At 42.7% G+C, this 26,344-nt stretch overlaps 1 protein-coding gene across 4 annotated transcripts in view; it reads right to left on the bottom strand.

Annotated features, from left to right (window-relative positions):
• Window positions 1-13,421: 13,421 nt before the first annotated feature.
• LRIG3 (leucine rich repeats and immunoglobulin like domains 3) overlaps window positions 13,422-26,344 on the bottom strand; it is a 52,079-nt gene continuing 39,156 nt past the window's right edge. For 3 of the 4 annotated variants that reach the window (XM_020888128.2, XM_020888131.2, XM_020888129.2), the window contains 7 exons: window positions 22,799-23,119; window positions 20,748-21,029; window positions 19,118-19,570; window positions 17,437-17,592; window positions 15,673-15,816; window positions 15,307-15,582; window positions 13,422-14,078 (listed from right to left, as the gene is read on the bottom strand). In XM_020888128.2, coding sequence (XP_020743787.2) covers window positions 13,834-14,078; window positions 15,307-15,582; window positions 15,673-15,816; window positions 17,437-17,592; window positions 19,118-19,570; window positions 20,748-21,029; window positions 22,799-23,119 — 1,877 coding nt within the window. In that variant the 3' untranslated portion in view covers window positions 13,422-13,833. The remainder of the gene's footprint in view (window positions 14,079-15,306; window positions 15,583-15,672; window positions 15,817-17,436; window positions 17,593-19,117; window positions 19,571-20,747; window positions 21,030-22,798; window positions 23,120-26,344) is intronic. The other variant, XM_070454687.1, reaches the window with a different exon arrangement.

The following is a 26,344-nucleotide window of genomic DNA, read 5'->3' as shown; positions in this document are numbered from 1 at the left end:
TCTCTTGAAGTAGTTGCCCTATTTATCTTTCCGTTACAGAAGGACACCCTGGAATAATCATTTATGCTGTCTGTGTCTAAATTCTTCCTTCCCATTCTCTCTTGAATCTACTCTAATCGAGTTTTCACACACATGACTCCGCCAGAACGGTTACTGTCAAGGTTACAAATGATCCCCATGTTACCAAATCCAATGACAAATTCTCAGTCTTGCTCTATCTTGATCTGTGTTAGTAGATTTTACATGGTCAGCTATTCCCTTCTCCTTGACACTTTTTTGTGTGTGTGTGTGGGGTGGGGTGGGGCTTGGCTTCCAAAGACACTGTCTTTGTCTCTTCTCCTCCTCCTTACTATTGGTTTCTTCTTAATCAGCATCTATGGATTCTCCTTATCTTGCAGATCGCGTTATTGCAGAAGTCCAGAGCTCAGCCTTGGACCTCCTCTCTGTCTACGCTTACTCCTTAGGTGAACTCATTTGGCCCAAAACCTTTAAATGCTATCTCTATGCTAATGACTTCTGAATTTGTAAATTCGCCCAAGACTCATTTTCAACTACCAACCTGACATTTCCACTTAGTCACTCAGAGTTCATGGATCTACATAAGCCCCAGCTGATATTTTCTAGCCTGATCTTCCCACAGTCTTCCCCATCTGAGAAAAGAAAACTCCATCCCTCAGTGGTTCTGACCAAAGTCCTTATGGTCATCTTTGTTTCCCCTTTTCCCTCTCACATGTCACATCCAACCCATCAGCAATTCTGTTGACTCCAAATTCACAATATATAAACAATGTAGTCCCTATTTCCTTCACACTACAACTTTAGCCCAAAGGACTATCACACCTTGTCTGGATTAATAAAACGGTCACATCATTAGTTTCTTTGCTTCCAAAATGCCCTCTTGAGGCAATTATCAATACAGCCACGAGAGCAAGCTGTTAACATAGAAGTCTTTCCTCTGATGAAAGCTCTTGGAGGTCTTCGCCTGCCCCACTGAGAAAAGGCAAAAGTCCTTGCAACGGCCCTGAGATCTGACCAAGTGTTGCCTCCCCAGCGTCACCTCCCACTCTTTCCTCCTTGCCCCTCTATCCCTACGCCTCACACCAGTCGCAGGCTCCCGCTTCAACACCTTTGCGCTTTCCGTCTTTCTACTCTGAGTGGTCTGCTCTGCCCCAAGATATCAACACGGTTGGATCCCTCGCTTTTTAAGACAACTCAAATGACCATGAATTTTCTTTGGCCACCCCATATAAGGGCTTCCCAGGTGGTACTAGTGGTAAAGAGACTGCCTGCCAATGCAGGAAAGGTAAGATATGCGGGTTAGACTCCTGGGTTGGGAAGATCCCCTGGAGGAGGGCATGGCAACCCACTCAAATATTCTTGCCTGGAAAATACCATGGACAGAGGAGCCTGGCTGGCTACAGTCTATAGGGTTGCAAAAAGTTGGACATGACTGAAATGACTTCTCGTGCTCACCCCATGACAAATATTAGACCCCATCCCTATTCTGCTAAATATATTTGCTTAATTTTTCTTTTTAGTATTTTCACTATGTAACATACTGTATATTTAACTTATTTTGCTTATTGTCTGTTCTTCACATTAAGTTCAATGAGGGCAGCGACTTTCATTTATTTTGTTTGTCTTCATATTCCCTGCAAGTAGAATAATGCTTGACATACAAAAAGTAGTCAATACATGCTTGTTAAATAAATGGACGAATATCAGGCAATTAATGCACTTGAAGTCTCCTCTTTCTTCTTTATTTTTCTTTCATCTTTCTGAAAACTCTTTCCAGGTTTCATCGCTAATTCCACTTAATTGATTTGTTCCCTATAATTTTGGCTGTCTTATCTACTCACCATACTAGCTTTCTTGGTCTCATCACCTCTCAGGGCTGAGACTAACTCATGTGATAATGATTCACACTTCTAAATTAGGAGCATTTTTCAGATTGATTATATTCTTTGCAGCCAAAGTTGGAGAAGCTCTATATAGTCAGCAAAAACAAGACCGGGAGCTGACTGTGGCTCAGATCATGAACTCCTTACTGCCAAATTCAGACTGAAATTGAAGAAAGTAGCGAAAACCACTAGACCATTCAGGTATGACCTAAATCAAATCCCTTATGATTATACAGTGAAAGTGACAAATACATTCAAGGGATTAGATCTGACAGAGTGCCTGAAGAACTATGGATGGAGGTTAGTGACATTGTACAGGAGACAGGAATCAAGACCATCCCCAAGAAAAAGAAATGCAAAAAAGCAAAATGGTTGTCTGAGGAGGCCTTACAAATAGCTGAAAAAAATAAGCAAAAAGCAAAGGAGGAAAGGAAAGATATACCCATTTGAATGCAGAGTTCCAAAGAATAGCAAGGAGAAATAAGAAAGCCTTCCTCAGTGATCAGTGCAAAGAAATAGAGGAAAACAACAGAATGGGAAATACTAGAGATCTCTTCAAGAAAATCAGAGATAACAAGGGAAAGTTTCAGGCAAAGATGTGCACAATAAAGGACAGAAATGGTATGGACCTAACATAAGCAGAAGATATTAAGAACAGGTGGCTCTTGTCAGAGAACCCAGAACACAGAAGAACTGTACAAAAAAGATCTTCATGACCCAGATAATCACAATGGTATGACCACTAACCTAGAGCCAGACATCCTGGAATGCAAAGTCAAGTGGGCCTTAGGAAGCATCACTACAAACAAAGCTAGTGGAGATGATGGAATTCAAGTTGAGCTATTTCAAATCTTAACATATGATGCTGTGGAAGTGCTGCACTCAATATGCCAGCAAATTTGGAAAACTCAGCAGTGACCACCGGACTGGAAAATGTGTTTTCACCCCAATCCCAAAGAAAGGCAATGCCAAAGAATGCTCAAACTACCACACAATTGCACTCATCTCACACGCTAGTAAAGTAATGCTCAAAATTCTCCACGCCAGGCTTCAACAGTATGTGAACTGTGAAATTCCAAATATTCAAGCTGGATTTAGAACAGGCAGAGGAACCAGAGATCAAATTGCCAACATCTGTTGGATCATCAGAAAAGCCAGAGAGTTTCAGAAGAACATGTTTGATTGACTATGCCAAAGCCTTTGATTGTGTAGATCACAACAAACTGTGGAGAATTCTTCAAGAGATGGGAATAGCAGACCACCTGTCCTACCTCTTGAGAAATCTGTATGCAGGTCAGGAAGCAACAGTTAGAACTGGACATGGATCAATATACTGTTTCCAAATTGGGAATGGAGTATGTCAAGGCTGTATATTGTCACCCTGCTTATTTAACTTATATGCAGAGTACATCATGAGAAATGCTGGCCTAGATGAAGCACAAGCTGGAATCAAGATTTCTGGGAGAAATATCAATAACCTCAGATATGCAGATGATACCACCCTTATGGAAGAAAGGGAAGAGAAACTAAAGAGCCTCTTGATGAAAGTGAAGGAGGAGAGTGAAAAAGTTGACTTAAAGCTCAACATTCAGAACACTAATATCATGGCATGTGGTCCGATCACTTCAAGACAAATAGATGGGGAAACAGTGGAAACAGTGACAGACTATTTTTTTGGGCTCCAAAATCAATGCAGATGGTAACTGCAGCCATGAAATTAAAAGATGCTTACTCCTTGGAAGGAAAGTTATGACCAACCTAGATAGCATATTAAAAAGCAGAGACATTACTTTGCCAACAAAAGTCCTTGTATTTAAAGCTATGGTTTTTCCAGTAGTCATGTATGGATGTGAGAGTTGGACTATAAAGAAAGCTGAGCACTGAAGAATCGATGCTTTTGGTGTTGGAGGAGACTCTTGAGAGTCTTCTTGAGAGTCCCTTGAACTGCAAGGAGATCCAACCAGTCCATCCTAAAGGGAATCAGTCCGAATATTCACTGGAAGGACTAATGCTGAAGCTGAAACTCCAATACTTTGGTCACCTGATGCAAAAGAACTGACTCATTTGAAACAATCCTGATGTGGGGAAAGATTGGGGGCAGGTGGAGAAGGGAACGACAGAGGATGAGATGGTTGGATGGCATCACCGACTCAATGGACATGGGTTTGAGTAAACTCCCAGAGTTGGTGATGTACTGGGAGGCCAGGCGGGCTGCATTCCATGGAGTCGCAAAGAGTTGGACATGACTGAGAGACTGAACTGAACTGAACTTCATGCTCCTGAGCTATATGCTCTTTGGAACAGCCTCTTAAAATTGTCACTTGCTTTTCTGGTTGCTGCTGCTGCTAAGTCGCTTCAGTCTTGTCCGACTGTGTGCGACCCCATAGACGGCAGCCCGCCAGGCTCCCCCGTCCCTGGGATTCTCCAGGCAAGAACACTGCAGCGGGTTGCCATTGCCTTCTCCAATGCATGAAAGTGAGGTCGTTCAGTTGTGTCTGACTCTTCGTGACCCCATGGACTGCAGCCCACCAGGCTCCTCTGTCCATGGGATTATCCAGGCAAGAGTACTGGAGTGGGGTGCCATTGCCTTCTCTGTGCTTTTCTGGTTAAGTTCCACCAAATAGTGTAAAATAAAACTCATTACCTTCTCCCTTCAAACTTACCACATTCTATATCTTGGTTAACAATGCTTTGTTGTTGTTATGTTCAGTTGCTTAGTCGTGTCTGACTCTTGTGAGCCCATGGATGGCAGCACGCCAGGCTTCCCTGTCCTCTCTGTCTCCCAAGGTTTGCTCAAATCCATGTCCACTGAGTTGGTGATGCTATCTAACTATCTGATCCTCTGTTTCCCTCTTCTCTTTTTGCCTTCAGATGGACAAGATACACCAAGAAAATAAAAAATGTAATTGGTGTAGACTAGACAGATTGACATTAGGTCCTCCAATCAGGTTAAGCCCTGAGCAGCATTGCTTTTCTTTTTTTCCTTTAAAAATTTTTTTAAAAAAAATTTACTTTGGAGTATATCCAATTGACAATGTTGTGATAGTTTTAGGTGGACAGCAAAGGGATGCATCCAAACATACAAATTTCCTTTTAAACAGGAGCTTTTCTTTTTTTATCGTGAATCTCCTAGACACTTAGGCCATGCAGTACAAAGTTCCGTGGAGAGTAGATGAGGAGAGATAAGATGCTCAACGTCACTCATTATTAGAGAAATGCAAATGAAAACTACAGTGAGGTATCACCTTGCACTGGTCAGAATGGCTATCATCACAAAATCTACAAACAATAAATGCTGGAGCAGGTGTGGAGAAAGGGAACCCTCCTGCACTATTGGTGGGTATATAAATTGGTACAGCCACTATGGAAAACAATATGGAGATTTCTTTAAAAACTAGGAATAAAACTACCATACGGCCCAGTGCTGATTTTTAAGGAGTGGGTCAAGAGAGAAGATTCAGTGAAAGAGACCAAGAAAAAGTGATCAACAAAACACAAGTAGAACCAGAAGAATGTAGTGACACAGAAAGGAAGAAGCACAGGGCAATGCACTGGTCTGGTCAATAAGGCCTGTAAAGAAGTTATCAGATTTGGAAGGTGGGGTATTGGTGATCTCTTTCGGTGATCTCAGCAAAGGCAAATTCGATTAAACTTGAGAAAATTCCTATCTCCCAAGTCAAAGAGGAATTCTGGTTTTGAGAAGTTTGAGGGAAAATAGGAGAGAGGGCTACCTAGAGGTGAGGTTAAGAAAGATGAATGTTGTTTTATAATAGGACTCATATAACTATAGGTTGAGAATGAAGAGATCAAGATGGAGGGTTGGCAACTTCTCTTTTCAGCTACATCTCATTCAGTTCAGTTCAGTCGCTCAGTCGTGTCCGACTCTTTGCGACCCCATGAACCACAGCACGCCAGGCCTTCCTGTCCATCACCAACTCCCGGAGTTTACTCAAACTCATGTCCATCGAGTCAGTGATGCCATCCAGCCATCTCATCCTCTGTCGTCCCCTTCTCCTCCTGCCCCCAATCCCTCCCAGCATCAAGGTCTTTTCCAATGAGTCACTCTTCGCATGAGGTGGCCAAAGTATTGGAGTTCCAGCCTCAGCATCAGTCCTTCCAATGAACACCCAGGACTGAGCTCCTTTAGGATGGACTGGTTGGATCTCCTTGATGTCCAAGGGACTATCAAGAGTCTTCTCCAATACCACAGTTCAAAAACATCAATTCTTTGGCACTCAGCATTCTTTATAGTCCAACTCTCACATCCATACGTGACCACTGGAAAAACTATAGCCTTGATGAGATGGACCTTTGTTGGCAAAATAATGTCTCTGCTTTTTAATAGTTCCCCACATAAATCACATTCTCTTTAACATGAGGCCTCTCACTGGTCCCTGAATAACATTATACCTTCACCTCTTTTTGATATTGGTTAGTTTCCAGAGCCTTGGATTTCCTTCCCTCTTTTGCCAGTTCTAACCCACTCCATTTATTCTTGCCTGGAAAATTCCATGGTCACAGGAGCATAGTGGGCTGAAGTCCACAGGATCGCAAAGATCTGGACATGAGTGAACACATACACACACCTATCCCTCCAGACTCAGCTCAAATGTGCCGTCCTCTGGAAAACTTCTGACCTCTCCTAGGGGGAAAAAAACCCTCCTTCTGTTGTATCAATTACCATTAAGTGAGTAAAAAGGGTCCATTTTTCTATAACAATGTAAGATATTATTTATAGGTGGGATGGAAACATCCTATTATTTTTATGTGTCATTTCTAGATATGCTTCAAGCCATGGATTTCCCACCTTATTATGAGTCATATTTTCCTGCTTCCTTGTATGCCTGGTAAGATTTTATTGTATATCAAATAGCGTGAATTTGACCATGTTCAGTGCTGGATATATTTCTGAATTCCTGTAAATATTCTTGAGCTTTGTTTTAAAAGGCCCAGAAGTTACTTGGAAATGGGTTGATGCTTTCAAGGCTTGCTGCTGAAGCATTTTTCGGTTGAACGAGAGCCGTCTTCAGCCTCGGGTTAATTGCATCCCACTCCTGACACCGTGTGGTTAGCACTCAACCTGCTGCCCCATGAACCAAGAGGGTTTCCACTCTGGTCCGTGGGGACAACCACTGCCTCTGTGGGAGCTTCAAGAATTGTCCCTTCGAGTCCTTTCAGATGGGTCTTCTTTCCCTGGCCACAGGTAGTTGGCTCACATACAGATTCTGATTGGTATTCAGCCAGATACTCCACAGATCTCTGGGATTCCCTATCTGAGCAGTGCTCGTGTCGTGGCCTCGTGGCCCTGGCCTTCCCAGGCTCCCAGCTCTGCCTCCTTCACTCAGATAGTTTTCCCTTTTCGCTGAGCTGCGACCTGGCACATGGGGTTCACCCAGTATCAAGGCCTCATCTCCTCTGTTTCCCTTTTCTTGGGTATCACTGCCCTGTGATGCCTGATGTATAAAATCTGAGAGCAATTGTTTCAACTATTGTTTCAATAATTACATTTTAATGAGGAAAATCAGTGGAGGTCAAGGAGCTGTTTTCAGATAATAAAAAATGTCAATTATAAAGTTGTAAAGTTAAAAAAAATAAAGTTGTAAAGTTATAAATATATAAACTATAACATTTAAATATTATGCAGAAAATTCTAACTTTTGATCACAAGGAGATTTTGCATAGATTAATGGTTTTTCTTTGCCTGTACTGCTGTTATTATAACCAGAGTCGAGTTTCTTAGATATTAGCATCCACAAAATACATGTGAATTATAAGGCTATTTAAAGGAACTATGCTGTGTGGGCAACAGCACTTTTAATTTTTATTATTTTTTTGGTAGTGATCAGTTATGTCATAAGAAAGGCAAGCCACAATCACTAATTGTTGTTTAGTTGCTAAGTGGTGTCAGACTCTGCAACATCCACTAATAAACTGATTATATTAGTACTTTTATTATATTAATATCTGGCTCTGATACTTTGGCCACCTGATGTGAAGACCTGACTCACTGGAAAAGACCCTGATGCTGGGAAAGCTTGATGGCAAAAGGAGAAGAGGGTGACAGAGGATGAGATGGTTGGATGGCATCACTGACTCAATGGACATGAGTTTGAACAAACTCCCGGAGATAGTGAAGGACAGGGAGGCCTGGCATGCTGTAGTCCACAGGATTGCAAAGAGTAGCACATGACTTAGTGACTGAACAACATCATCATCTTTTATTGTGAAAACATATCTGTTCAGTAGACCTTTAGTAGGCTGAATGTAAGTTGATTTTCCTGCTGAGTGATAGACCAAAATACCTGGTCATTTTTTTGGGAAAAAAAAAAAAACAAAAAAACACCCACTGATCTTTTATTTCTTCCTAGAAAATGTCCTATTGACAGACAAGTTAGCTGCTCTTAGTATTTCCCATACAATGACATCACAGCTGGCTCTGTAATTAACGGCTTCCCTGTGGGTTTTCTCAGGATGGTTCATAGAAAGTCCTAAGGGAATAAGTTGCTATGCTTGGGATAAAAGGAAATGCTTGGTTTGGAAAAGGAGCTGGATTCTGCCAGATAAGAGAAAAAACATTTCAAGGTAGTAATTTTGCCATCTGTCTAGGAGCTTCTTGGGAGAAGAGTTTGTTTTAATGGTGTTACATTCAGCTCAAGCATCTAAGACAGAGCCTAGTGTAGTAGCCACTTAAAATTGCTGAACCAAAGATAATACATGCACAAGGACAACTGATATTTGTCTAAACTGCATTGTTACCAAATTCCAAGTCTGGGCTGTACAGATGTCAGCCACAGAGGGGCATGGGGCCAGTCACAGAGATGCACCGTACAAAGCTGGGAGGGGGAGGAGTCATGGTGTGAAAGGTGGGCTGGGTCAGTGGTAAACGGTCTTACACAGTGCAACTAGGACGGAACGTTTAGCCACCAGAGGGTTTCAAACAGGAAAGTGACCCTTCCAGACCTATTTTAGAAGAATACTTCTGATAACAGTGAAACAATGAACCGGGTAAGAGAGGAGGCAAGGGATAAGAGGACGCCGCTGCAAGAGACAGATAAGGGTCTGAACTTGGCTGTGGCGATGGGACAGGAGGGAAGACATAAACAGCCTTGAGAAAATTCAGGTGTGAAACAGCAGGAATGGTGACTGATGATTAAACAAGAAAAGAGTATGGCATTTGCCATTGTTCTGGGACGCAGGTGGAAAAACCAGGTAATCAGCTTGTTCTGTGACACGCTGGGAGACTGCCTGTAACATGCTGAAGCAGTTCAGTTAGAATTAAACACAATCAGTGCCTGTGCTAGGTGTCCTGCTAACCCGTAGCATGCAATAGCATTTAACACCTTGAATTGTAAGAATTTATTTATGAATCTGCTTCCTGTCCCACTGGTAATTAGGACAAGGATCATTTTTTATAATTTTACATCACCTATGCAAAATATACTGCTAAATATGTTAAAAAAAAGTTTGACAGTTAATACTGCGTTGTTACCAAATTTCAACTCTTTTGAGTTGTAGATAGGTCAAAATAAAGCTATATGCAGAGATGAGGAGGGATGAATTAGGAATTTGGAATTAACATATACACACTACTATAGATAACCAACAAGGAACTATGATATAGCATAAGGAACTATACTCAATATTGTATAATAATGGGAAAATAATATGAAATAAATGTGTACATGTATTAATAAATCACTTGCTATACACCTGAAACTAACACAATGTTGTAAATTAATTATACTTCAATTAAAAACACTTTTAAGAAGAGCTGTACATGATACATTAGAAAATATGGATACATAAATCTAGTATATGTTGTTTTACTCTGTACTATTATTTATAGAAAAACACAGAAGATATAATGACTAGGGGGAAAGCCATATGCAGAGATACTATAAAACTACCACCAAATCAATGACAATACTCTCATGAAAGCAGTAGGTGTTATATTCAAACATGCTTTAAGAGAAAAGTTAAACTTATTTTTTAAAAGCCAGAATCAACCATGAAGCCCAATAAAGACAGAAGAGAAAAATCACTGGAGAAGAAATTCAATAATGAAAGTGTGTACATTTGTGAATTGCTTAGACTTAGGCTTTAAAATATATTCTCAAAATTCTTTAATTAAAAAAATAATTCTAATAAAAAGTTACATATGAATATTAGTTATAATTTCTGTTGTTCACAGGTATCCATCATCTTATGGAAAGATATGAAATTCAGAATATAGAGTTCAGATTCTTGATATTAAACAGAACAGAAATGGGAAATAGAATTTGCAATTTTTGCAATAGTAAGAATGTATTTGAGGCTTCCCTGGTGGCTAGGAGGGTAAAGCATCTGCCTGTGATGCAGGAGACCCAGGTTTGATCCCTGGGTGGGGAAGATCCCCTAGAGAAGGAAATGGCAATGCACTCCAGTATTCTTGCCTGGAGAATCCCAAGGACAGAGAAGCCTGTGGGCCACAGTCCACAGAGCCACAAAGGATCGGACACGACTGAGCGACTACACACACTTACATTTCAAAACACTTAAAACATTCAAAAAACTAAGATCACAGCATCTGGTTCCATCACTTCATGGCAAGGGGGAGGGGAAAAGGTGGCAGCAGTGACAGATTTTATTTTCTTGGGCTCCCAAAATCACTGCTGACAGTGACTGCAGCCATGAAACTTAAAAGACGCTTGCTCCTTGGAAGGAAAGCTAAGACAAATCCGGTGGTGGTTTAGTTGCTAAGTTAAGTCCAAGTCTTGCAACCCCATGGACTGTAGCCTGCCAGGCTCCTCTTTCCATAGCATTTTCCAGGCAAGAATACTAGAGTGGGCTGTCACTTTCTTCTCCCAGGGAATCTTCCCAAGCCAGGGATTGAAACCAGGTCTCCTGCATTGCAGGCAAATTCTTCACAGACTGAGCTACCAGGGAAACCCTAGTGACAAACTTAGACAGTGTTGTTAAAAAGTAGAGACATCACTCCGCTGCTGTGGTTTTTCCAGTAGTCATGTATGGATGTGAGAGCTGGACCATAAAGAAGGCTGAGTGAAGAATTGATGCTTAATTGTGGTGCTGGAGGACTCTTCTGAGTCCCTTGCACTGCAAGATCAAACCAGTCCAACCTAAAGGAAATCAACCCTGGATATCCACTGGAAGGACTGATGCTGAAGCTCAAGCTCCAATAATTTGACCACCTTATGTGAAGAGATGACTCACTGGAAAAGACCCTGATGCTGGGAAAGATTGAAGGCAAAAGAGAAGGGGGCGGCAGAGGATGATGTTTAGATAGCATCACCGACTCAACGGGCATGAATTTGAGCAAACTGTGGGAGATACTCTAGGACAGGGAAGCCTGGGGTGCTTCATCCACTGCACATTCCTAGAGGAGAAGACAGAGCAGGCATTTTGCAATGACATTTGGTTCTCATTCTTTTTGAAAAATACCAGGCTAGTTCATCTATTGTTGTATTGTAATGTTGGTTATAAAGTACTTCCTATCACATTAAATCAAAAGGACTAGAACTCCTCAAGTGTGTACAAATACCAAATCACTCGTTTTTCTATCAAGTTTTTCAAAGGGTACTTACCATTGGCTTTATTCTGAGAAGTAACTTTTGGTTTCTTTCTGTAGGAACACTGTGACAATAGACGGTGATGCTCCACAGGAATTTAGTATTTATAAAATGTTGCCTACCACAATTAAGGAATATTTATCCCTCAATATTTTAAAAAACACAGGTAAGATTATACCCAGTAACTGTCCTTTCATTTTGTGTCAACAGTGGAATTGAGGAAAAATATACTAAAGTTGTGAGAGTATCTATAAAGATGTGTTATAAAAGAATTAGTCTTATATCAGAAAGCAAGGAAGGATTAAACTGAAAAATTTAAGCATTCTCTCTCATAAATAAGCCAAGTGATTTGATATTTATATACATCTCTAATGAAGTCTGTGTTTTCTTAGGATATCTTAACACTTACTAGATTCACTTTGTTAACTCAATCTGGAGCCTCAAAATTATATATATATATTTTGCAAGTGTCAAAGAGAAATTAAGCTCCTGCTGCTTCTCCAGACCTCTAAGATTATATGTAATCCGTAAGTTAGCAGCATTCAAGAAGAGTAAAAAAAAAAAAAAATCATGTTAATGGAGAGTGAATCTAATTGTTGAATTTCAAGTGTGAATGATTTAATCTTTGCATTTAAGTCCAGAAAAATTAAATCCTTTAAAAGAAGTTCATAACCTTTGAGGAGACCCCTTACTGATGATTGGATCACGTCTGGTAATAATGAAGACAAATGAACAAGATTTTGAAAATTTGGCCGTATGATAAAGCCAAAGCGTACGAAATAACGTTTCTGCTCTCAGTCACTGGTTGTCCCAGGAAGGATCAAGTTCCTGTCTCGGACTCTGGTGTCTAAATTAAAGGGGGGAAGATGTTATTGCAGTCTGGGTTCCAGGCTTCCAGCTCACAAACAACAAAATGCAAAACTCGCTAAAGAGGAAAATGTCACCCCCAACATATCCTGTGAGATGAATCTGCTTTTCTAATATGTGTTTTTAAACTTAGTTCAAAGAACTGACAATGACAAAGTCACACCTTCAACAGGTTAGTAGACTTTAAAGTTTAATGTACTACATTAATTTCTTCGATGCTGATCTTAAGATTTACTAAGGGGAAAAACAGTTTGATCATCTAAATTATTAAACTTAATGTTTGTTTCAATTCCTTCAAACTACATTATTTAATTTTGGGAATGTGTAATTTTCTGTACGTGTGTGTATATATGCCAGTCACATAACAACATTTTCACCTCAACACTGCTTAAAACAAGTATTTAAAGTAATTGTATACGTTTAAGTAACAGACTCTACACTGAGTTTTTAACAAGTAGAGCCATGATGACCAAATTAGAAAAGCACTTTAATTCTTAAACAGTGTGGCCGAATAGCTGAAGAGTGCCTTTTCTGTAAGAACTGCTTGTCCAGCAGAAAATCAATAAGAACAGGAAAGAATTCCACCAGCATCCCATTACAACCTGGAACAGACGATGAAACCCCACATCTGATACAGACATTTTAACTATAGAAATGGGCAATAAACCACTGTCTTGTTATAATTAAAGGGGTGGGGTATGTGAAACTATCTGGAAACGCACAAAGCATTAGACCACATAAAGCATTATGATAATTAAGGAAATGGCTTGAGCAGTGACTTAAGCAACGGTGGTTGTACTATTTAACACTGGACTGCAACAACGCATCCTTTTGTTTGTAGAGTTAAGAAATAAATGAAAATGTTCCTCAAATGTTCGTAGCTCCGTCTCATTTTACAATGGGCTCTCACATACACTAATTTGATTTGAGTCTATATTACAACAGCCCTGGGAGGTATGCAGAATGATCATTTGCTCATATTTTAATGTGCTAAATGTAATTTCCACCAATGTGAGACATGATAATATGAACTAATTATGCCTAAAATGTGCTGAAAACAATGAAAATTGTTATTGGATAGATGGGGTTTGGGATCAAATGAGACATTTTATTAAGAACGTGCAAAATAAAATGAAGTGACCTCTATTCAAAAAACATACAAGACAGTTATTGTTTAAAATGCTTTAGTACTCATTTCTGATAAAAAGGAATCTGGCATTACAAAAATACATAAAATAGTCATGGATTTATACCATTAATTTACATAAGATATTTTCTGCATAAAGCAAAGTTATAAAATAGTAAAGGTATTCCTATATGAAAGTTACTCCCAGTATAAAATTTTTATGCCTTTTTGTAATTTTTGTCTATCCGTATAAATAAGACATTTTATCCTTTTAAAATTCATAGTTCCATTTAAAAACATAGGCTTCTCTCTGTCTCTTAAATAAACATCCACTTGAGGTAGTGTGTTAGAACCAGTCCTTGGTCTCGTTACTTTATGTGTCCAAGTCGTAGGACTGAAAATTTGAAGTCCTGTGGCTTCCTAAGGTCTGTGTATAGGTACGTGTGTGACTTTCTCGCTGAAAATCTGTCCTTTCTTTCCCGTCTTCCTCTGACTCACAGTCCAAGCTGGGGGAAGAACGCGCTTTCAGGTGAGAGGCTCTTGGCTGACAATCCGATGACAGCCCAGAGCTCGAAAAGGCATCCAGCCGAGGTCTCCTCAGAGGCTTTCCAAAGGTTCCTGAAAAAAAGAAACCCCTTGAGCACATGGGGCCTTCTGGAGCACGCAGCAGAATGCATTTCAAATGAAGGGGCCCCCTGCCCCATAAATACGGGGGGAACTTTCAAGTCCATGTTATGGGATTCAGGTGGATGGCCAGACACTTGTGCTACAGAGAGGCCTTACACAGCGGGGCTGAAGGCGCGTGCGCCTCTGACACAGACATCCGCTGCGCACAGGCAGCCCTTCTCCACCTTTAGGACCTGCAGCAGTGATATCAGCAGCAAGCTCCCCGACAGAAGTTCTCCCAAATCCTGTGTTCACGAGAAGCCCACCATTCTCCACAACGTGCATTTGGATAGTCATGTGCAAGTAAACTGTGCCCAGTGTAGAAAGCTGCTCTCAAAATAATCCATACGTCTTGCCCTCTCTTTCTCAGTAGCAAATAATAATTCTATTGACTCAAATTCTCTCCTAGGTCCTATAAAAATTATGATTCATTTTTTAAAAAAGGGATATAAATAATTACACCATGAGAAAACATGACATTTCTTAAAAGTTGGGTAAAATACTTAAAAATTCTATTTTTTTTTTAAGAAGACAAGTTGTGGTTCATTTTTCCATATTTCCATGCAGCAAAAAGATGATCTCAGTTCTTCCACTCCATCGTCCCCACGCACTAGAGCAAAAACTTCAGAAATGAATCTCGGTGTCAGCCAGTGTCCACTGCCACCCCCGTGGGCTTTAGGATTCCAACAGCCTCTGTAGGGGGCAGCCCAGCCTGGCTGACGAGCGGCTGTTGCCAGGTAGGACGCCGTCTGCACTCTGACTGTGGGTTTAGTTATAAGCCAGCAGACATCCCAAACCGCAGTCATGCCATGCACACAGCTCCACCCCAGAGGCTGCTATAGCCCAAAACCACGTTTTCCACATGACTGACAAGCTGCGCTCCTCAGTCACTTCCAAAACTCTTGTCTTCAAGATGATGCCACACACAGAGTTGCCCAGAAAGTTCCTAAGGCTTAGCGCTGGATCAAATACCTAATCAAGTAAAATCCCCATGTCTGCCTCTGCTTTTAGAAACAAGGATACTAATTAATAGGGTGTCACGACAGCACCGTTAAAAAAGATACATACACACCAGAAACTATTCTTCACCAGTCTGGCATTCCAAGCTCTCATGGCTCTCCCGCATGCAACTCGCAATGTGGGTCTGGAGTCAAGGTACCTAATAATGTAATAAACTTACCCATGAAAGAATTACTCAAAGTAACCGATGGTGGCTCTGGACTTGGACTAAAATCTGCAGAAGACTTGTTCAGACATAAGTTGTTCATTCCGGGCCCTTCATGCTGAGAAGAGGAAGGGGTGAGTGACTTCTTCACGTGAGAAGGCCATCCTGTATCACTGATGCTTGGCTCACAGGATTCCTCTGAAGGATGAGGGCATGGGTAGCACTCCTTCTTCTTTATGTAACTGGGCTCGTAGTGCTCCATTAAAGCTGATCTCAGGTCAGGACCACAAGCTTTTAAATTTGGAGACAATATCGGGAGACAGAGTTAATGCTTCTAGAGGTCTCTCCAGGAAACAGAACTTAGAAATGAAAACCACATACCTGTATGATAGGCTTCAAAAGGATCTGAGCCATACATGCTCCCCTTCAAATACACAGGGCCTGAGGGCCCCAAAAAGGGACAAAGGAACGGGTCTGTGGCAGCTTCCACATCGGCTTCACTGCTGTTGTCAACGTGGCATGTCCCTTTAAAACACATGTCTTAATCACTGAACCGTAAGTTCAATTACCATTCAGCCGTCTCTTCACTTTTGACAGTTTCCATATTTATAGATGAAAAGTTCAGACAGAATATTATACAAAGGAAATACTGTAGAAATTTACAGAAGGGTTTTTTCAAAATTTAATGATGCCTATAGATTAGTGATTAAGTAAGTTTATGATATCTTGCTAAAAGAGAACTTAATGAATCATTGAGCTGGATGTGTTAACCTCACTGCTGACCCCACCCCCTGGTTTCCAAGAGAAACCGATCTGTGCATGGACACTGTGGCTGAAGCGGCGATGGTTTGAACCACATGATGCTACCAGCGCAGCCTGCTTCCTCCAGAAACTCACCGACGGCCAGGCTGAGGCACTGATACCTAACCCATGACCTCTTAACGCCCGGCTCAAGAGAGAAAACAAGCAAGCGGAAACCTATCATGAGTTATCCTGCGCTAAGCAATCCAGAACTGATATTCTGGTTAGCAGGGGACACAGAAGCTGAAGGACAAGAGACATCATGAGGGTTAGAGATGCCACAATGGACCGGGTACCTAGGCTGCGGGAACTGGGCAGTCCTTGTTGGGGGGTGGTCCCAGCGAGAAGCAAATGTGTAGAATGTGGTTCAATACCACTGGCTACCTCCGGGGCTATTCTGAGAGCAGCCTGATCTCCATCCCCAGCACCTGGCAGACATGCCACTATTACGCTCCAGTTCTGTCCCCTTACTTTTTAAAATGCCTTTTCAGTAAACCTGGCTCTATCCAAGTGAGCTTGGGCTTCTGCTCTTTGCAAGCAAATGAGTCTAATCAGAACAACTGCTTTTAGGCTCAAATCTTCTCTTCTGTCTCTACGCCCTCTTATCACTGTCTTGTCAAGCTTTTGGCAATTATTTGTTGAATTTTTTGTCTCACTGCTGACTAAACTGTAAAACTGGAAACATTCTTCCCTCCAAACTATGGAGTCCACCACAGAGCATATACTCAATCAACACTCGTGAGAAAAGCTGGTAAAAGGTCATAGCTTCTACTTACTAAGCACTTAATATGTGCCAAGCACCATATACTATCATTTTATCTAATGTTCACAACAACCTAATAGGGAAGAATTATAACTGCCCAAGGATACACAGGGAGTAAGTGTCAGAAGTGGGTCTTGAACCAAGCTGATGCTCTTTTATTATGCAGCCTCCATTATAATTCTTTATACAGCTCTTAAAGTGAGAGTCAGAACTGTAAGTCTCTAACAGAATGATTTTAAATCATTTGACTTTTGAGACCATGCATGAAACCACTTAGTGTCACTGAAGTAAGAAGAACATTCAGGGCCAAAGAACATTCATGACATAAAGGAAATACTACATCGCATGGAGGAATTAAATTTTACCTAAACTACTTGTCTTCTTTTAGTGCTAGAAACAAAGATTTTTCTAGTATTTAAGAGAAAGACTTAGAACTATTTAATATCAGCTTTGCTAGTGATTTTGGGCCAGGTCCTAAATATATGAGTGTCTCAATACCCTGTGGAAATTAACATTCTATTTGAACTTTCCAAAGGGTTATTTCAAAATGCGAATAGCCCATGTTCGTTTTAAACACGTACCATTACTATCGTGCTGTGGTAAGAAAAATCCGCCTGCAGAAGAAGTGACGAACTGGTGGTGGCTTCCATTTTCTGAGACGTACCCGTCCTGTCTGTCCGCTAGTGTTCCCTGAGATGACAAATAACTCGGGATATCAGCTGGCAAGTTGGTCTCATCTGTAATCAACAACAGTGTTCTATGAACCAAGAATGGTCACAACTGCCACACAGGCTTCCCTGATGAATGGTAGATATCCTTTTGTTTTGTCTTCCATTTAAATCAAATCAATCTACCCTTGCAAAACCATCTTGATGGACTGCATACCAGGGCCCTGCTGCTCTGGGGCACCTCAGCGGATGCTCTGCTTTGCGGCCTGTGGGATTCTCCTCTCATATTTCTTTACCTGTATTTTCATGTTTTCAATTTTTTGTCTGCACTGGAGTGCACAGGCTCTTCACCCGTTGCCCAAGCTTCCCTAGCTGTGGCACACGGGCTTAGCGGCCCTACACCACGTGAGCATCTCAGCTCCCCGACCAGGGGTCGAACTGCGTCCCCAGCATTGGAAGATGGATTCTTAGCCTCTGGGCCACGGGGGAAGGCTCACTCCTCCCGACTTTCAAAGACAACACATGCTTACAAAGATAAAGATGATTTTCATGAGACAGTATTTTAGATACTATCCAAGCTTGATTTCTGCCATATTCCTGACCTTATATTACTCACTGATACAGGAGTTTGCCTATACAACCAAAGCCCCTTTCTCCTAGATGCCTGCATACACCACATGCATACATGCTCGCAAGGGACAAGACGATGGCTGAGCAGATGCCTCGTGACTGCAGGCTGCTTCCAGCCCTCCACCACCAGCTGAGGGTGCGCGCTGCCCTAAGCTCTGCATGGTCTGTCACAGCCCACGTGCCGTTCTGAGGCGGCTCTGACAAAAAGCACTCATCTTTACCGGTCAGCTTCATTCCGGGCCTGGGTGCTGTGTTTAGCTAACCATAGTTGCCCAGCTTGAAACAAATGAATCACCCTCGTGACGTGGTCTCAGATCGCAACAGACACACTCGGAAGTGAATCTCGGCGGGCCCACAAACACACACACAACTCCTGCGCGCACTCACGACTCCCGCGCGCGCTCATGACTCCTGCGTGCGCACACGACTCCCGCGCGCACACGACTCCCGCGCACTCACGACTCCCGCGTGCGCACTCAAGACTCCCGCGCACTCACGACTCAAGCGCGCGCACACGACTCCCGCGCGCACGACTCCCGCGCACTCAAGACTCCCGTGCGCGCTCACGTCTCCCGCGTACTCACGACTCCCGTGCGCGCACACGACTCCCGCGCGCACACGACTCCCCTGCGCGCACACGACTCCAGCGCGCTCACGACTCCCGCGCGCATACGACTTCCCCGCGCACACACGACTCCGGCTCGCGCACACGACTCCGGCTCGCACACACGACTCCCGCGCGCACACGACTCCCGCGTACTCACGACTCCCGCGCGCACTCACGACTCCCGCGCGCACTCACGACTCCCGCGCACACACGACTCCCGCGCGCACACGACTCCCGCGTACTCACGACTTCCGCGCGCGCACACGACTCCCGCGCGCGCACACGACTCCGGCTCGCACACACGACTCCTGCGCACACGCGTCTCCGGCGCCCTGTGCCAGGCTTCCGCGGACACACCTGTGTTGGTGATGCTGCAGTCTTCGTTCCGCCGCCGTGTGTGGTAGATGATGACCACCCACACGAGAGAGGTGCCCACCACGCAGCAAACCACGGCGATGATCACGATGCCCACGGTGGCCCAGCCGTCGTCGTCCAGTGCGGAGGCCGTCAGCTGAGGGGAGTCGCAGGTGGGCGTGGGGATCACGCTGAGGCGCACGTGGCCTCTCTCGGTGCCCAGGGTGTTGGACATTTCGCACGTGTACTTCCCGGCATCGCTGATGTCCGAGTCCACGATGATTAGTAGCTGGTTGCCGGCTGCAAAAAAGTGCCTTTCGGTGACCACCAAGGGGCTGTCATCCTTGGTCCAGTTCAGTCTGGGCGGAGGGCTCCCGCCCGCAATGCACTGCAGGACGGCCGTCTCCCCCTTGGTCACAGTTCGATCTAAGAGGGGCCGCAAGAACGACGGTGTCTCTGAAATGACAAGTTATGCTTTTAATCTCTGACGTGAAGTTAGGGTTTACACAGCCTAAGACCTCCTGCTTCAATTTATTCAAAGGGGAGCTGACGCTGGATTCTCCCACAGCTTCACGCCCACGCCTCTTTAAAACCCTGAACATGGATATGACACCTGGGCTTTCATTTCATCATCTGCCTGTCATCTCCTTATAACACCAGTTTAAGGATAATATTTACAGTTTCTTTCACTTAGTTTCCCTCATTCTTGGCAAGGCTGGGGATGATGGAAGTCGGGCAAAGCAAAACATTTTAGACATATTTTAGAAACAGAAAATGCATAAAAATAACATTAAGCACAAGGGTGTGTTGATGGATGAAAAAAATCAGAATGTTTAAATTTTTAAAGGGAAACTTCCTAGCGCTAGATGTCCCCACCTGTATTAAAATTCTGAAAATAATTTACTTTTATTATTTGGTGTTCATAAGGTTACCCTGATTTACTCTTTCAAAGATACACATATATGATTAACATGCTCACATTTTTAAAAGGCATCTTTTTAGGTAAATGATCCTGATGCTGGGAAAGATTGAGCGCATGAGGAGATGGGGAAGACAGAAGATGAGCTGGTTGGACGGCACTGTCAAATCAACGCATAGGAGTTTGAGCAAACTCTGGGAGATGGGAAGGACAGGGAAGCCTGACGTGCTGCAGTCCATGGGGTTGCAAAGAGTGAGGGGGTGCACGACTGAGTGGCTGAATCACAACAAAGTAAATGGTAAAGGATGCACTCATTTCCAGAGTGGCATGGGAGGCTGAGAAAAAGAGGTCTCTCTGAATTTATTCAGATACTTATTTTTGTTATATTCTTTATACTGTTAAGACTTTAAGTACAGATTGTATAATGCAAAGAGTAGAGAAAGGTAATTCCAGCAAAAACGGACAGCATCAAAGCGTTACTCTTCCCCCTGCTCAGAAGGGAGGGGGCAGATTCATCTCACTGCCCACAGGTCTGAAGGTGTGATGTATTCCCCGACCTGAAAGCTTCTGAGAGGCCACTGTCGCCTCCAGGAAAGGGCACTGTCCTACAGATCGGCCCTCACCCTCCAGAGTTCTGACACTTCTTAGGGCCTTGGGGTGAGCTGGCATCCTAAAGACTAACAAGTGGCACAGAATCTGAAAGCACCCACTCACCGAGGACAGTCAGAGTCGCATTTGCAGAAATGCTGCCGGCACTGTTTTGGGCGGTGCAGCTGTACACCCCGATGTCCTCTATCTTCACGTCCACAATGAAGAACACATCATCCTCGGGCATCACGTGCATGCGTCTCTCCCTCGCGGCCGGGAAGTCCGTGCCCCCGTCCTTCTGCCAGGCTATCTGAGGCGCTGGGTGTCCCAGCGCAGCGCACTCCAAGCGCGCCATGGCCCCGGCACGGATGGTGAGGTCCATGGGGGTCTTGGTGAACGAAGGAAGCACTGAAATAAGAAATACGCCACGGGGGCATCAGCGTTCTGGACTTAGGAGGCTCATTTTCATTTCCCCTCGCCGCCCCCGCTTTTTTGGATACTTAAAATTTCCCTGACATAGTAAGGCGGGGCTTGTTTCCAACTGCAAGACATGGAGTGATTGAGAAGCTCCTCAAGGTCACACAGGTACAGAAATGACCGAGTCAGGAGGCAACAGGTCACCTGAGCTTCACACTGATGGTCTTGCTGCCATTCCCCAGTCACTTTTTAGTTTAATAACTATCTGTGAGACCTTAGGCAAATCAGTTACCTGTTTGTACCCTGGCCCCTCCTCCTGGCTCTAACATTCTATGACTTTAGACACGCGTTTTGGCCTACAATTTTCTGTTCAGGCCTCAGCAGTTATTTGTGGAATGAACACATTAATGAGCCATACCTTCTACCATGGACAATAAAAACAATGAAATGATAAACTGCACAACTGTCCACTTGCCACACAAACGCAGGATGAGACCTCCGCATCGGCAGCAGCTAACACCTATTCATCTACTGAGCACTTACTGTAGTCCAGGCATCCTGCCGAGTCCTTTACACAGACTATTTTATTTCACAAGTATACCTCTGTAAGGTAGGTATTATTATTCCTATTTGAAAGATGTAGAAGTGAAGACAGACAGAGGTTAAGTAACTTGCTGAGAGTCCCACAGCTAATAGCAGGAGAGGCAGGATTCAAACTGAGATCTCTAAGCTAAAGGTGGTGGGCTTTCTGTTGATGGGAATGTAAACCGGTGCAGCCACTACAGGAAACAGTATGGAGGGTTCTTAAAAAACTAAAAACACGGTGACCTCATGACCCAGGAATTCCACTCCCGGGCACATGCCTAGAAAAGACGAACATTCGAATTCTAAAAGATACAGGTACTCCAGTGTTCATAGCAGCACTATTTACAATAACAAAGACAGAGAAACAAGCCAAGTACCCTTCAGCAGACGATTTAAGATGTGGTAAATACATACAATGGAATATGAGTCATAAACAAGAATGAGATGATGTCATTTGCAGCAACACCGGTGGGGACCTAGAGATTCTCACACTCATGAAGTAAGTCAGACAGACAAAGACTATATCACATGTATCTGGAACCTAAACAAATAATACAAATTAATCTATGTGTATAAAACAAACAGACTCACAAACACAGAAAACACACTTATGGCTACCAAAGGGGAAAGGGGCTGAGAGATAAACTAGGAAACTGGGATTAATAGATACCAATGGCAGAAAGCAGACAAGCATCTAGGATTTCCCATAAAACACAGGGAACTATATTCAATATCGTGTAATAACCTATAATGGGAAATAATTTGAAAAAATATACCTATAACTGAAATCACTTTACTGCATACCTGAAACTAACACAACACTATAAATCAACTATATCTGAATTAAAAAAAAAAAAGGTGATATCCTTTAACTCTGTTCTTCACGGTCTTCCTCATCAGACGAACCACACCATGAACTCTCAAAGAACAAAAGGTGTCTGGTTTATCTGGGTTACCCACCATGCTAAGCATGGAGTCTTCAATACAATAACAGCTAGCTTAGGTGCACACGGCCAAGAATATCAATAATGTGGATTGAGAGGTAGGGAAAGGCAGGGTTTAGGTGGAGAACTCTGAGAGCAGAGGACAGGGTTGGTAATAGGAGAAGAAAGCAGGTACTTTCTGTTTCATAAAAACGTATCTTTAGATGCAAGAGGAAAAGTCAGATCACATACTATTTACTGTGAGCTTGGCTTTGACAGAGTAGGATGAACCGAAGTGGTTGGAGATGACGCACTGGTATTTCCCTTCACTGGTAAATTCCACGTTACGGAGCCGAAGAATGGTGGTGTACTCCATCACCTCGCCACCCTGGGCCCGGAGGTGTGCGTAATTTTCCATTTCAGCATCGTGCAGTAGTTCATTGTCTTTTTTCCAAGCGAAAGTCATTGGGGAATCGCTGCTGCTGGCAGCCGAGCAGATAAAACTCAAATTGGAACCTTTTATTGCCGACTGCGTTTCTGGCTGAACCGTGATCTGGGGTTTAGGAAAATCATCTGTTCAAAATGGAGAGGAGGAAACAAAACAGCTTTAAAGCTTGAGAGTCCAAATGCTACTCAGATTGGAACACCAAGAAACTCAAAACAAACAGCGGCTTAGCTTTTACACTTTGTGTATGCTTCACAGATGGACTGGCAGGCCCAGTGTTAAACAATAGACGGGGACAGAGTGTATAAAGTCAGTCATTCATTCCAAATAGAGACTGAGATGTATACACATCACTAACTGAGGAAACTGATATTTTGGAATACAGTTTACTCCAGACCTCCTGTGCTTTTTTTTTTTCCTTGCAGAAATACGATAAGAAATTAGTTAAGACACATTCAGGCTCATGGATCACCTTTAAATGCTTCTATCTGGAACTGCATTTCCCCCCATGTTCTCCATGAATAAGAAGCAGAAAAACAAGAAATCTAATGTCAATAATGATAATCAGTATCACTAAAGACAGCAATAAAGATTCCATTCACCGAAACTAGAACTCTTATTGTTAGTCACTCAGTCGTGTCCAGCTCTTTGAGACCCCATGGACTGCAGCCCACCAGGCTCCTCTGTTCATGGAATTCTCCAGGAAAGAATACTGAGGTGGGCAGCAGTCCTTTCTCCAGGGGATCCTTCTGACCCAGGGATTGAACCTGGGTCTCCTGCATTGCTGGCAAATTCTTTACCATCTGAGCCACCAGGAAACCCAAAGAGGAGTCATTTTTCATTTTCATTTTCACTGAAAACAATCTTTCAGTGAAAGACAAAGCATCCCTCAAGCTTTCTGTGGGCCCCTGGAGTTTAGGGTGGACAGTCCATCAGGCCGCTGCACTGTGCTGTCAGAGCTACGGTATAATTACAGATAAGCAGCTCTGTCATTCCAAACAGTTATATTTAGTTCTGTTGCTTTTTGGAAAAGTCACCTTTCTGAACTTCAGTTTCTCAGAGATGGTCTGTACCCAGAAGGAAGCATCTTAAATCAACCAAAATGTATTATTTGGGTGCACTGAAAAAATGATGCGCGCGCGCGTGTGTGTGTGTGTGTGTGTGTGTGTGTGTGTATGAACAGGGCATGGAGGACCCTTTGACAACTCCAATGCAGCTAATTTCCAATGCCATACCTGCATGTTGTAACCAGGATGGTTTCCTTTTCTGTAGGACTATTCTAAAATTCTCATCTGGTAAATCAAGGTTCAGATTCACAATGGAGGGAGTGAAAAATCCATGGATGTGACACATACACAAACACACACCTACATCTACACATATATATTTCTCAAAGTAATAGAGAGAGTAATAGAGAACTGAGAAATAAAGACCATGGAAAAGGAATAGCTCAGGCCCTTACAAATGAATTCCAAATGCTTACTTAGATCCAAAAGCTACAAAGATATTTTATTTGCAGAAACTGTTGGCACCACTTAATGCAGCAATGTAAAATAAAAATACGTTTTTCTTGTACTTGACTAAACAATTGTAGGCAAAGCAGTTTTAAATAAAATTTAAAGGCAAATGTAGAATTGGGCTTTGTAATATCTTAACACACATACTAAAATTCAAGTGAATTTTGATTTCATGTTCTATATGCAAATTTAGTTTTACAAAGGTCTCTCCACGACATCAGATAGTAAACAGCAGAGTAATGCAGTAGACTTGCCGGGAAAAATATCAATAACCTCAGATATGCAGATGACACCACCCTTATGGCAGAAAGCGAAGAAGAACTAAAGAGCCTCTTGATGAAAGTGAAAGAGGGGAGTGAAAAGGCTGGCTTAAGACTCAACATTCAGAAAACTAAGATTATGGCATCCAGTCCCATCATTTCATGGGAAATAGATGGGGAAACAATAGAAAGAGTGACAGACTTTATTTTTTTGGGCTCCAAAATGACTGATATGGTGACTGCAGACATACAATTAAAAGATGCTTGCTCCTTAGAAGAAAAATTATGACCAACCTAGATGGCATATTAAAAAGCAGAGATATTACTTTATCAACAAAGGTCCATCTAGTCAAAGCTATGGTTTTTCCAGTAGTCATGTATGCATGTGAAAGTTGGACTATAAAGAAACAAGAGTGCTGAAGAACTGATGCTTTTAAATTGTGGAGTTGGAGAAGACTCTTGAGGGTCCCTTGGACTATAAGGAGATCCAACCAGTCCATCCTAAAGGAAATCAGTCCTGAATATTCACTAGAAGGACTGATGCTGAAGCTGAAACTCCAATACTTTGGCTACCTGATGTGAAGAACTGACTCACTGGAAGAGCCCTGATGCTGGGAAAGATTGAAGAGAGGAGGAAAAGGGGATGACAGAGGATGAGATGGTTGGATGGCATCACTGACTCGATGGACATGAGTGTGAGCAAGCTCTGGGAGTTGGTGATGGACAGGGAAACCTGGCGTGCTGCAGTCCATGGGGTTGCAAAGAGTCAGACACGATTGAGCAGCTGAATTGAACTGAATGCAGTAAACAGGAGGCTGCACCAGAGAGATGGAAACCTGGGTGTCTAAGCCAGATCTGCTAACGAGCTCTCTGAAGTTGGGTAAGCAGACTTCTATGCTGAGAGACTTAGATGAAAAAACAATGGACCTTAAATATATTCACAATAAACTCAAACTTTCTGTTACTTGTAATGTTCTACTCACCAACAGTAAAATTTTAGATAGCAACACTGGCTCAATGGACACGAATCTGAGCAGTCTTTGGGAGACAAGTGAGGACAGAGGAGCTTGATATACTGCAGTCCATGGGGCTGCAAAGAGTTGGACTCGACTTAGCAACTGAATGACGACAATAAAATTTTTAGTAGTCTATAAATCACGAGCTAATAATTATCTCTTTCTATTCCTTGTAAACAGCATCTGCACAAGATTCAAGTCAGTCTGTTCACTGAACTCAAGAGAACCTCTCAACAACCCCTGGATTTGGGGAGGGCAGACAGCAGTATTCCCATTTCACAGATTAGAAGACTGAGATTTAGGGACTTGCAATTAAGGAGCAGGGCTGCTACTATCCTCCAATTCTCTCAAGACAACAACATCACTCTCTTTCCACCAGACCACCCTGATGCCAACACAAAGAGGAAGAAATTACAGAAAAAAAAATGTTTTCATCAGGAAAAACTGCAATCATCAGCAAACTACAGATCCATTCTCATCTACCTCAGCAGAAATAAGAGCTTCATTTAGGGTATATACATTTATGCAAATCCATTCTTTGGACAAATGGGAGAAAAAAA

The sequence above is a fragment of the Odocoileus virginianus genome, chromosome 24, assembly GCF_023699985.2.
Source record: "Odocoileus virginianus isolate 20LAN1187 ecotype Illinois chromosome 24, Ovbor_1.2, whole genome shotgun sequence".
In the NCBI taxonomy this organism is placed as follows: domain Eukaryota; kingdom Metazoa; phylum Chordata; class Mammalia; order Artiodactyla; family Cervidae; genus Odocoileus; species Odocoileus virginianus.
Note: the sequence above shows the minus strand (reverse complement) of the source record. Positions and strands in the feature narration are given on the sequence as shown.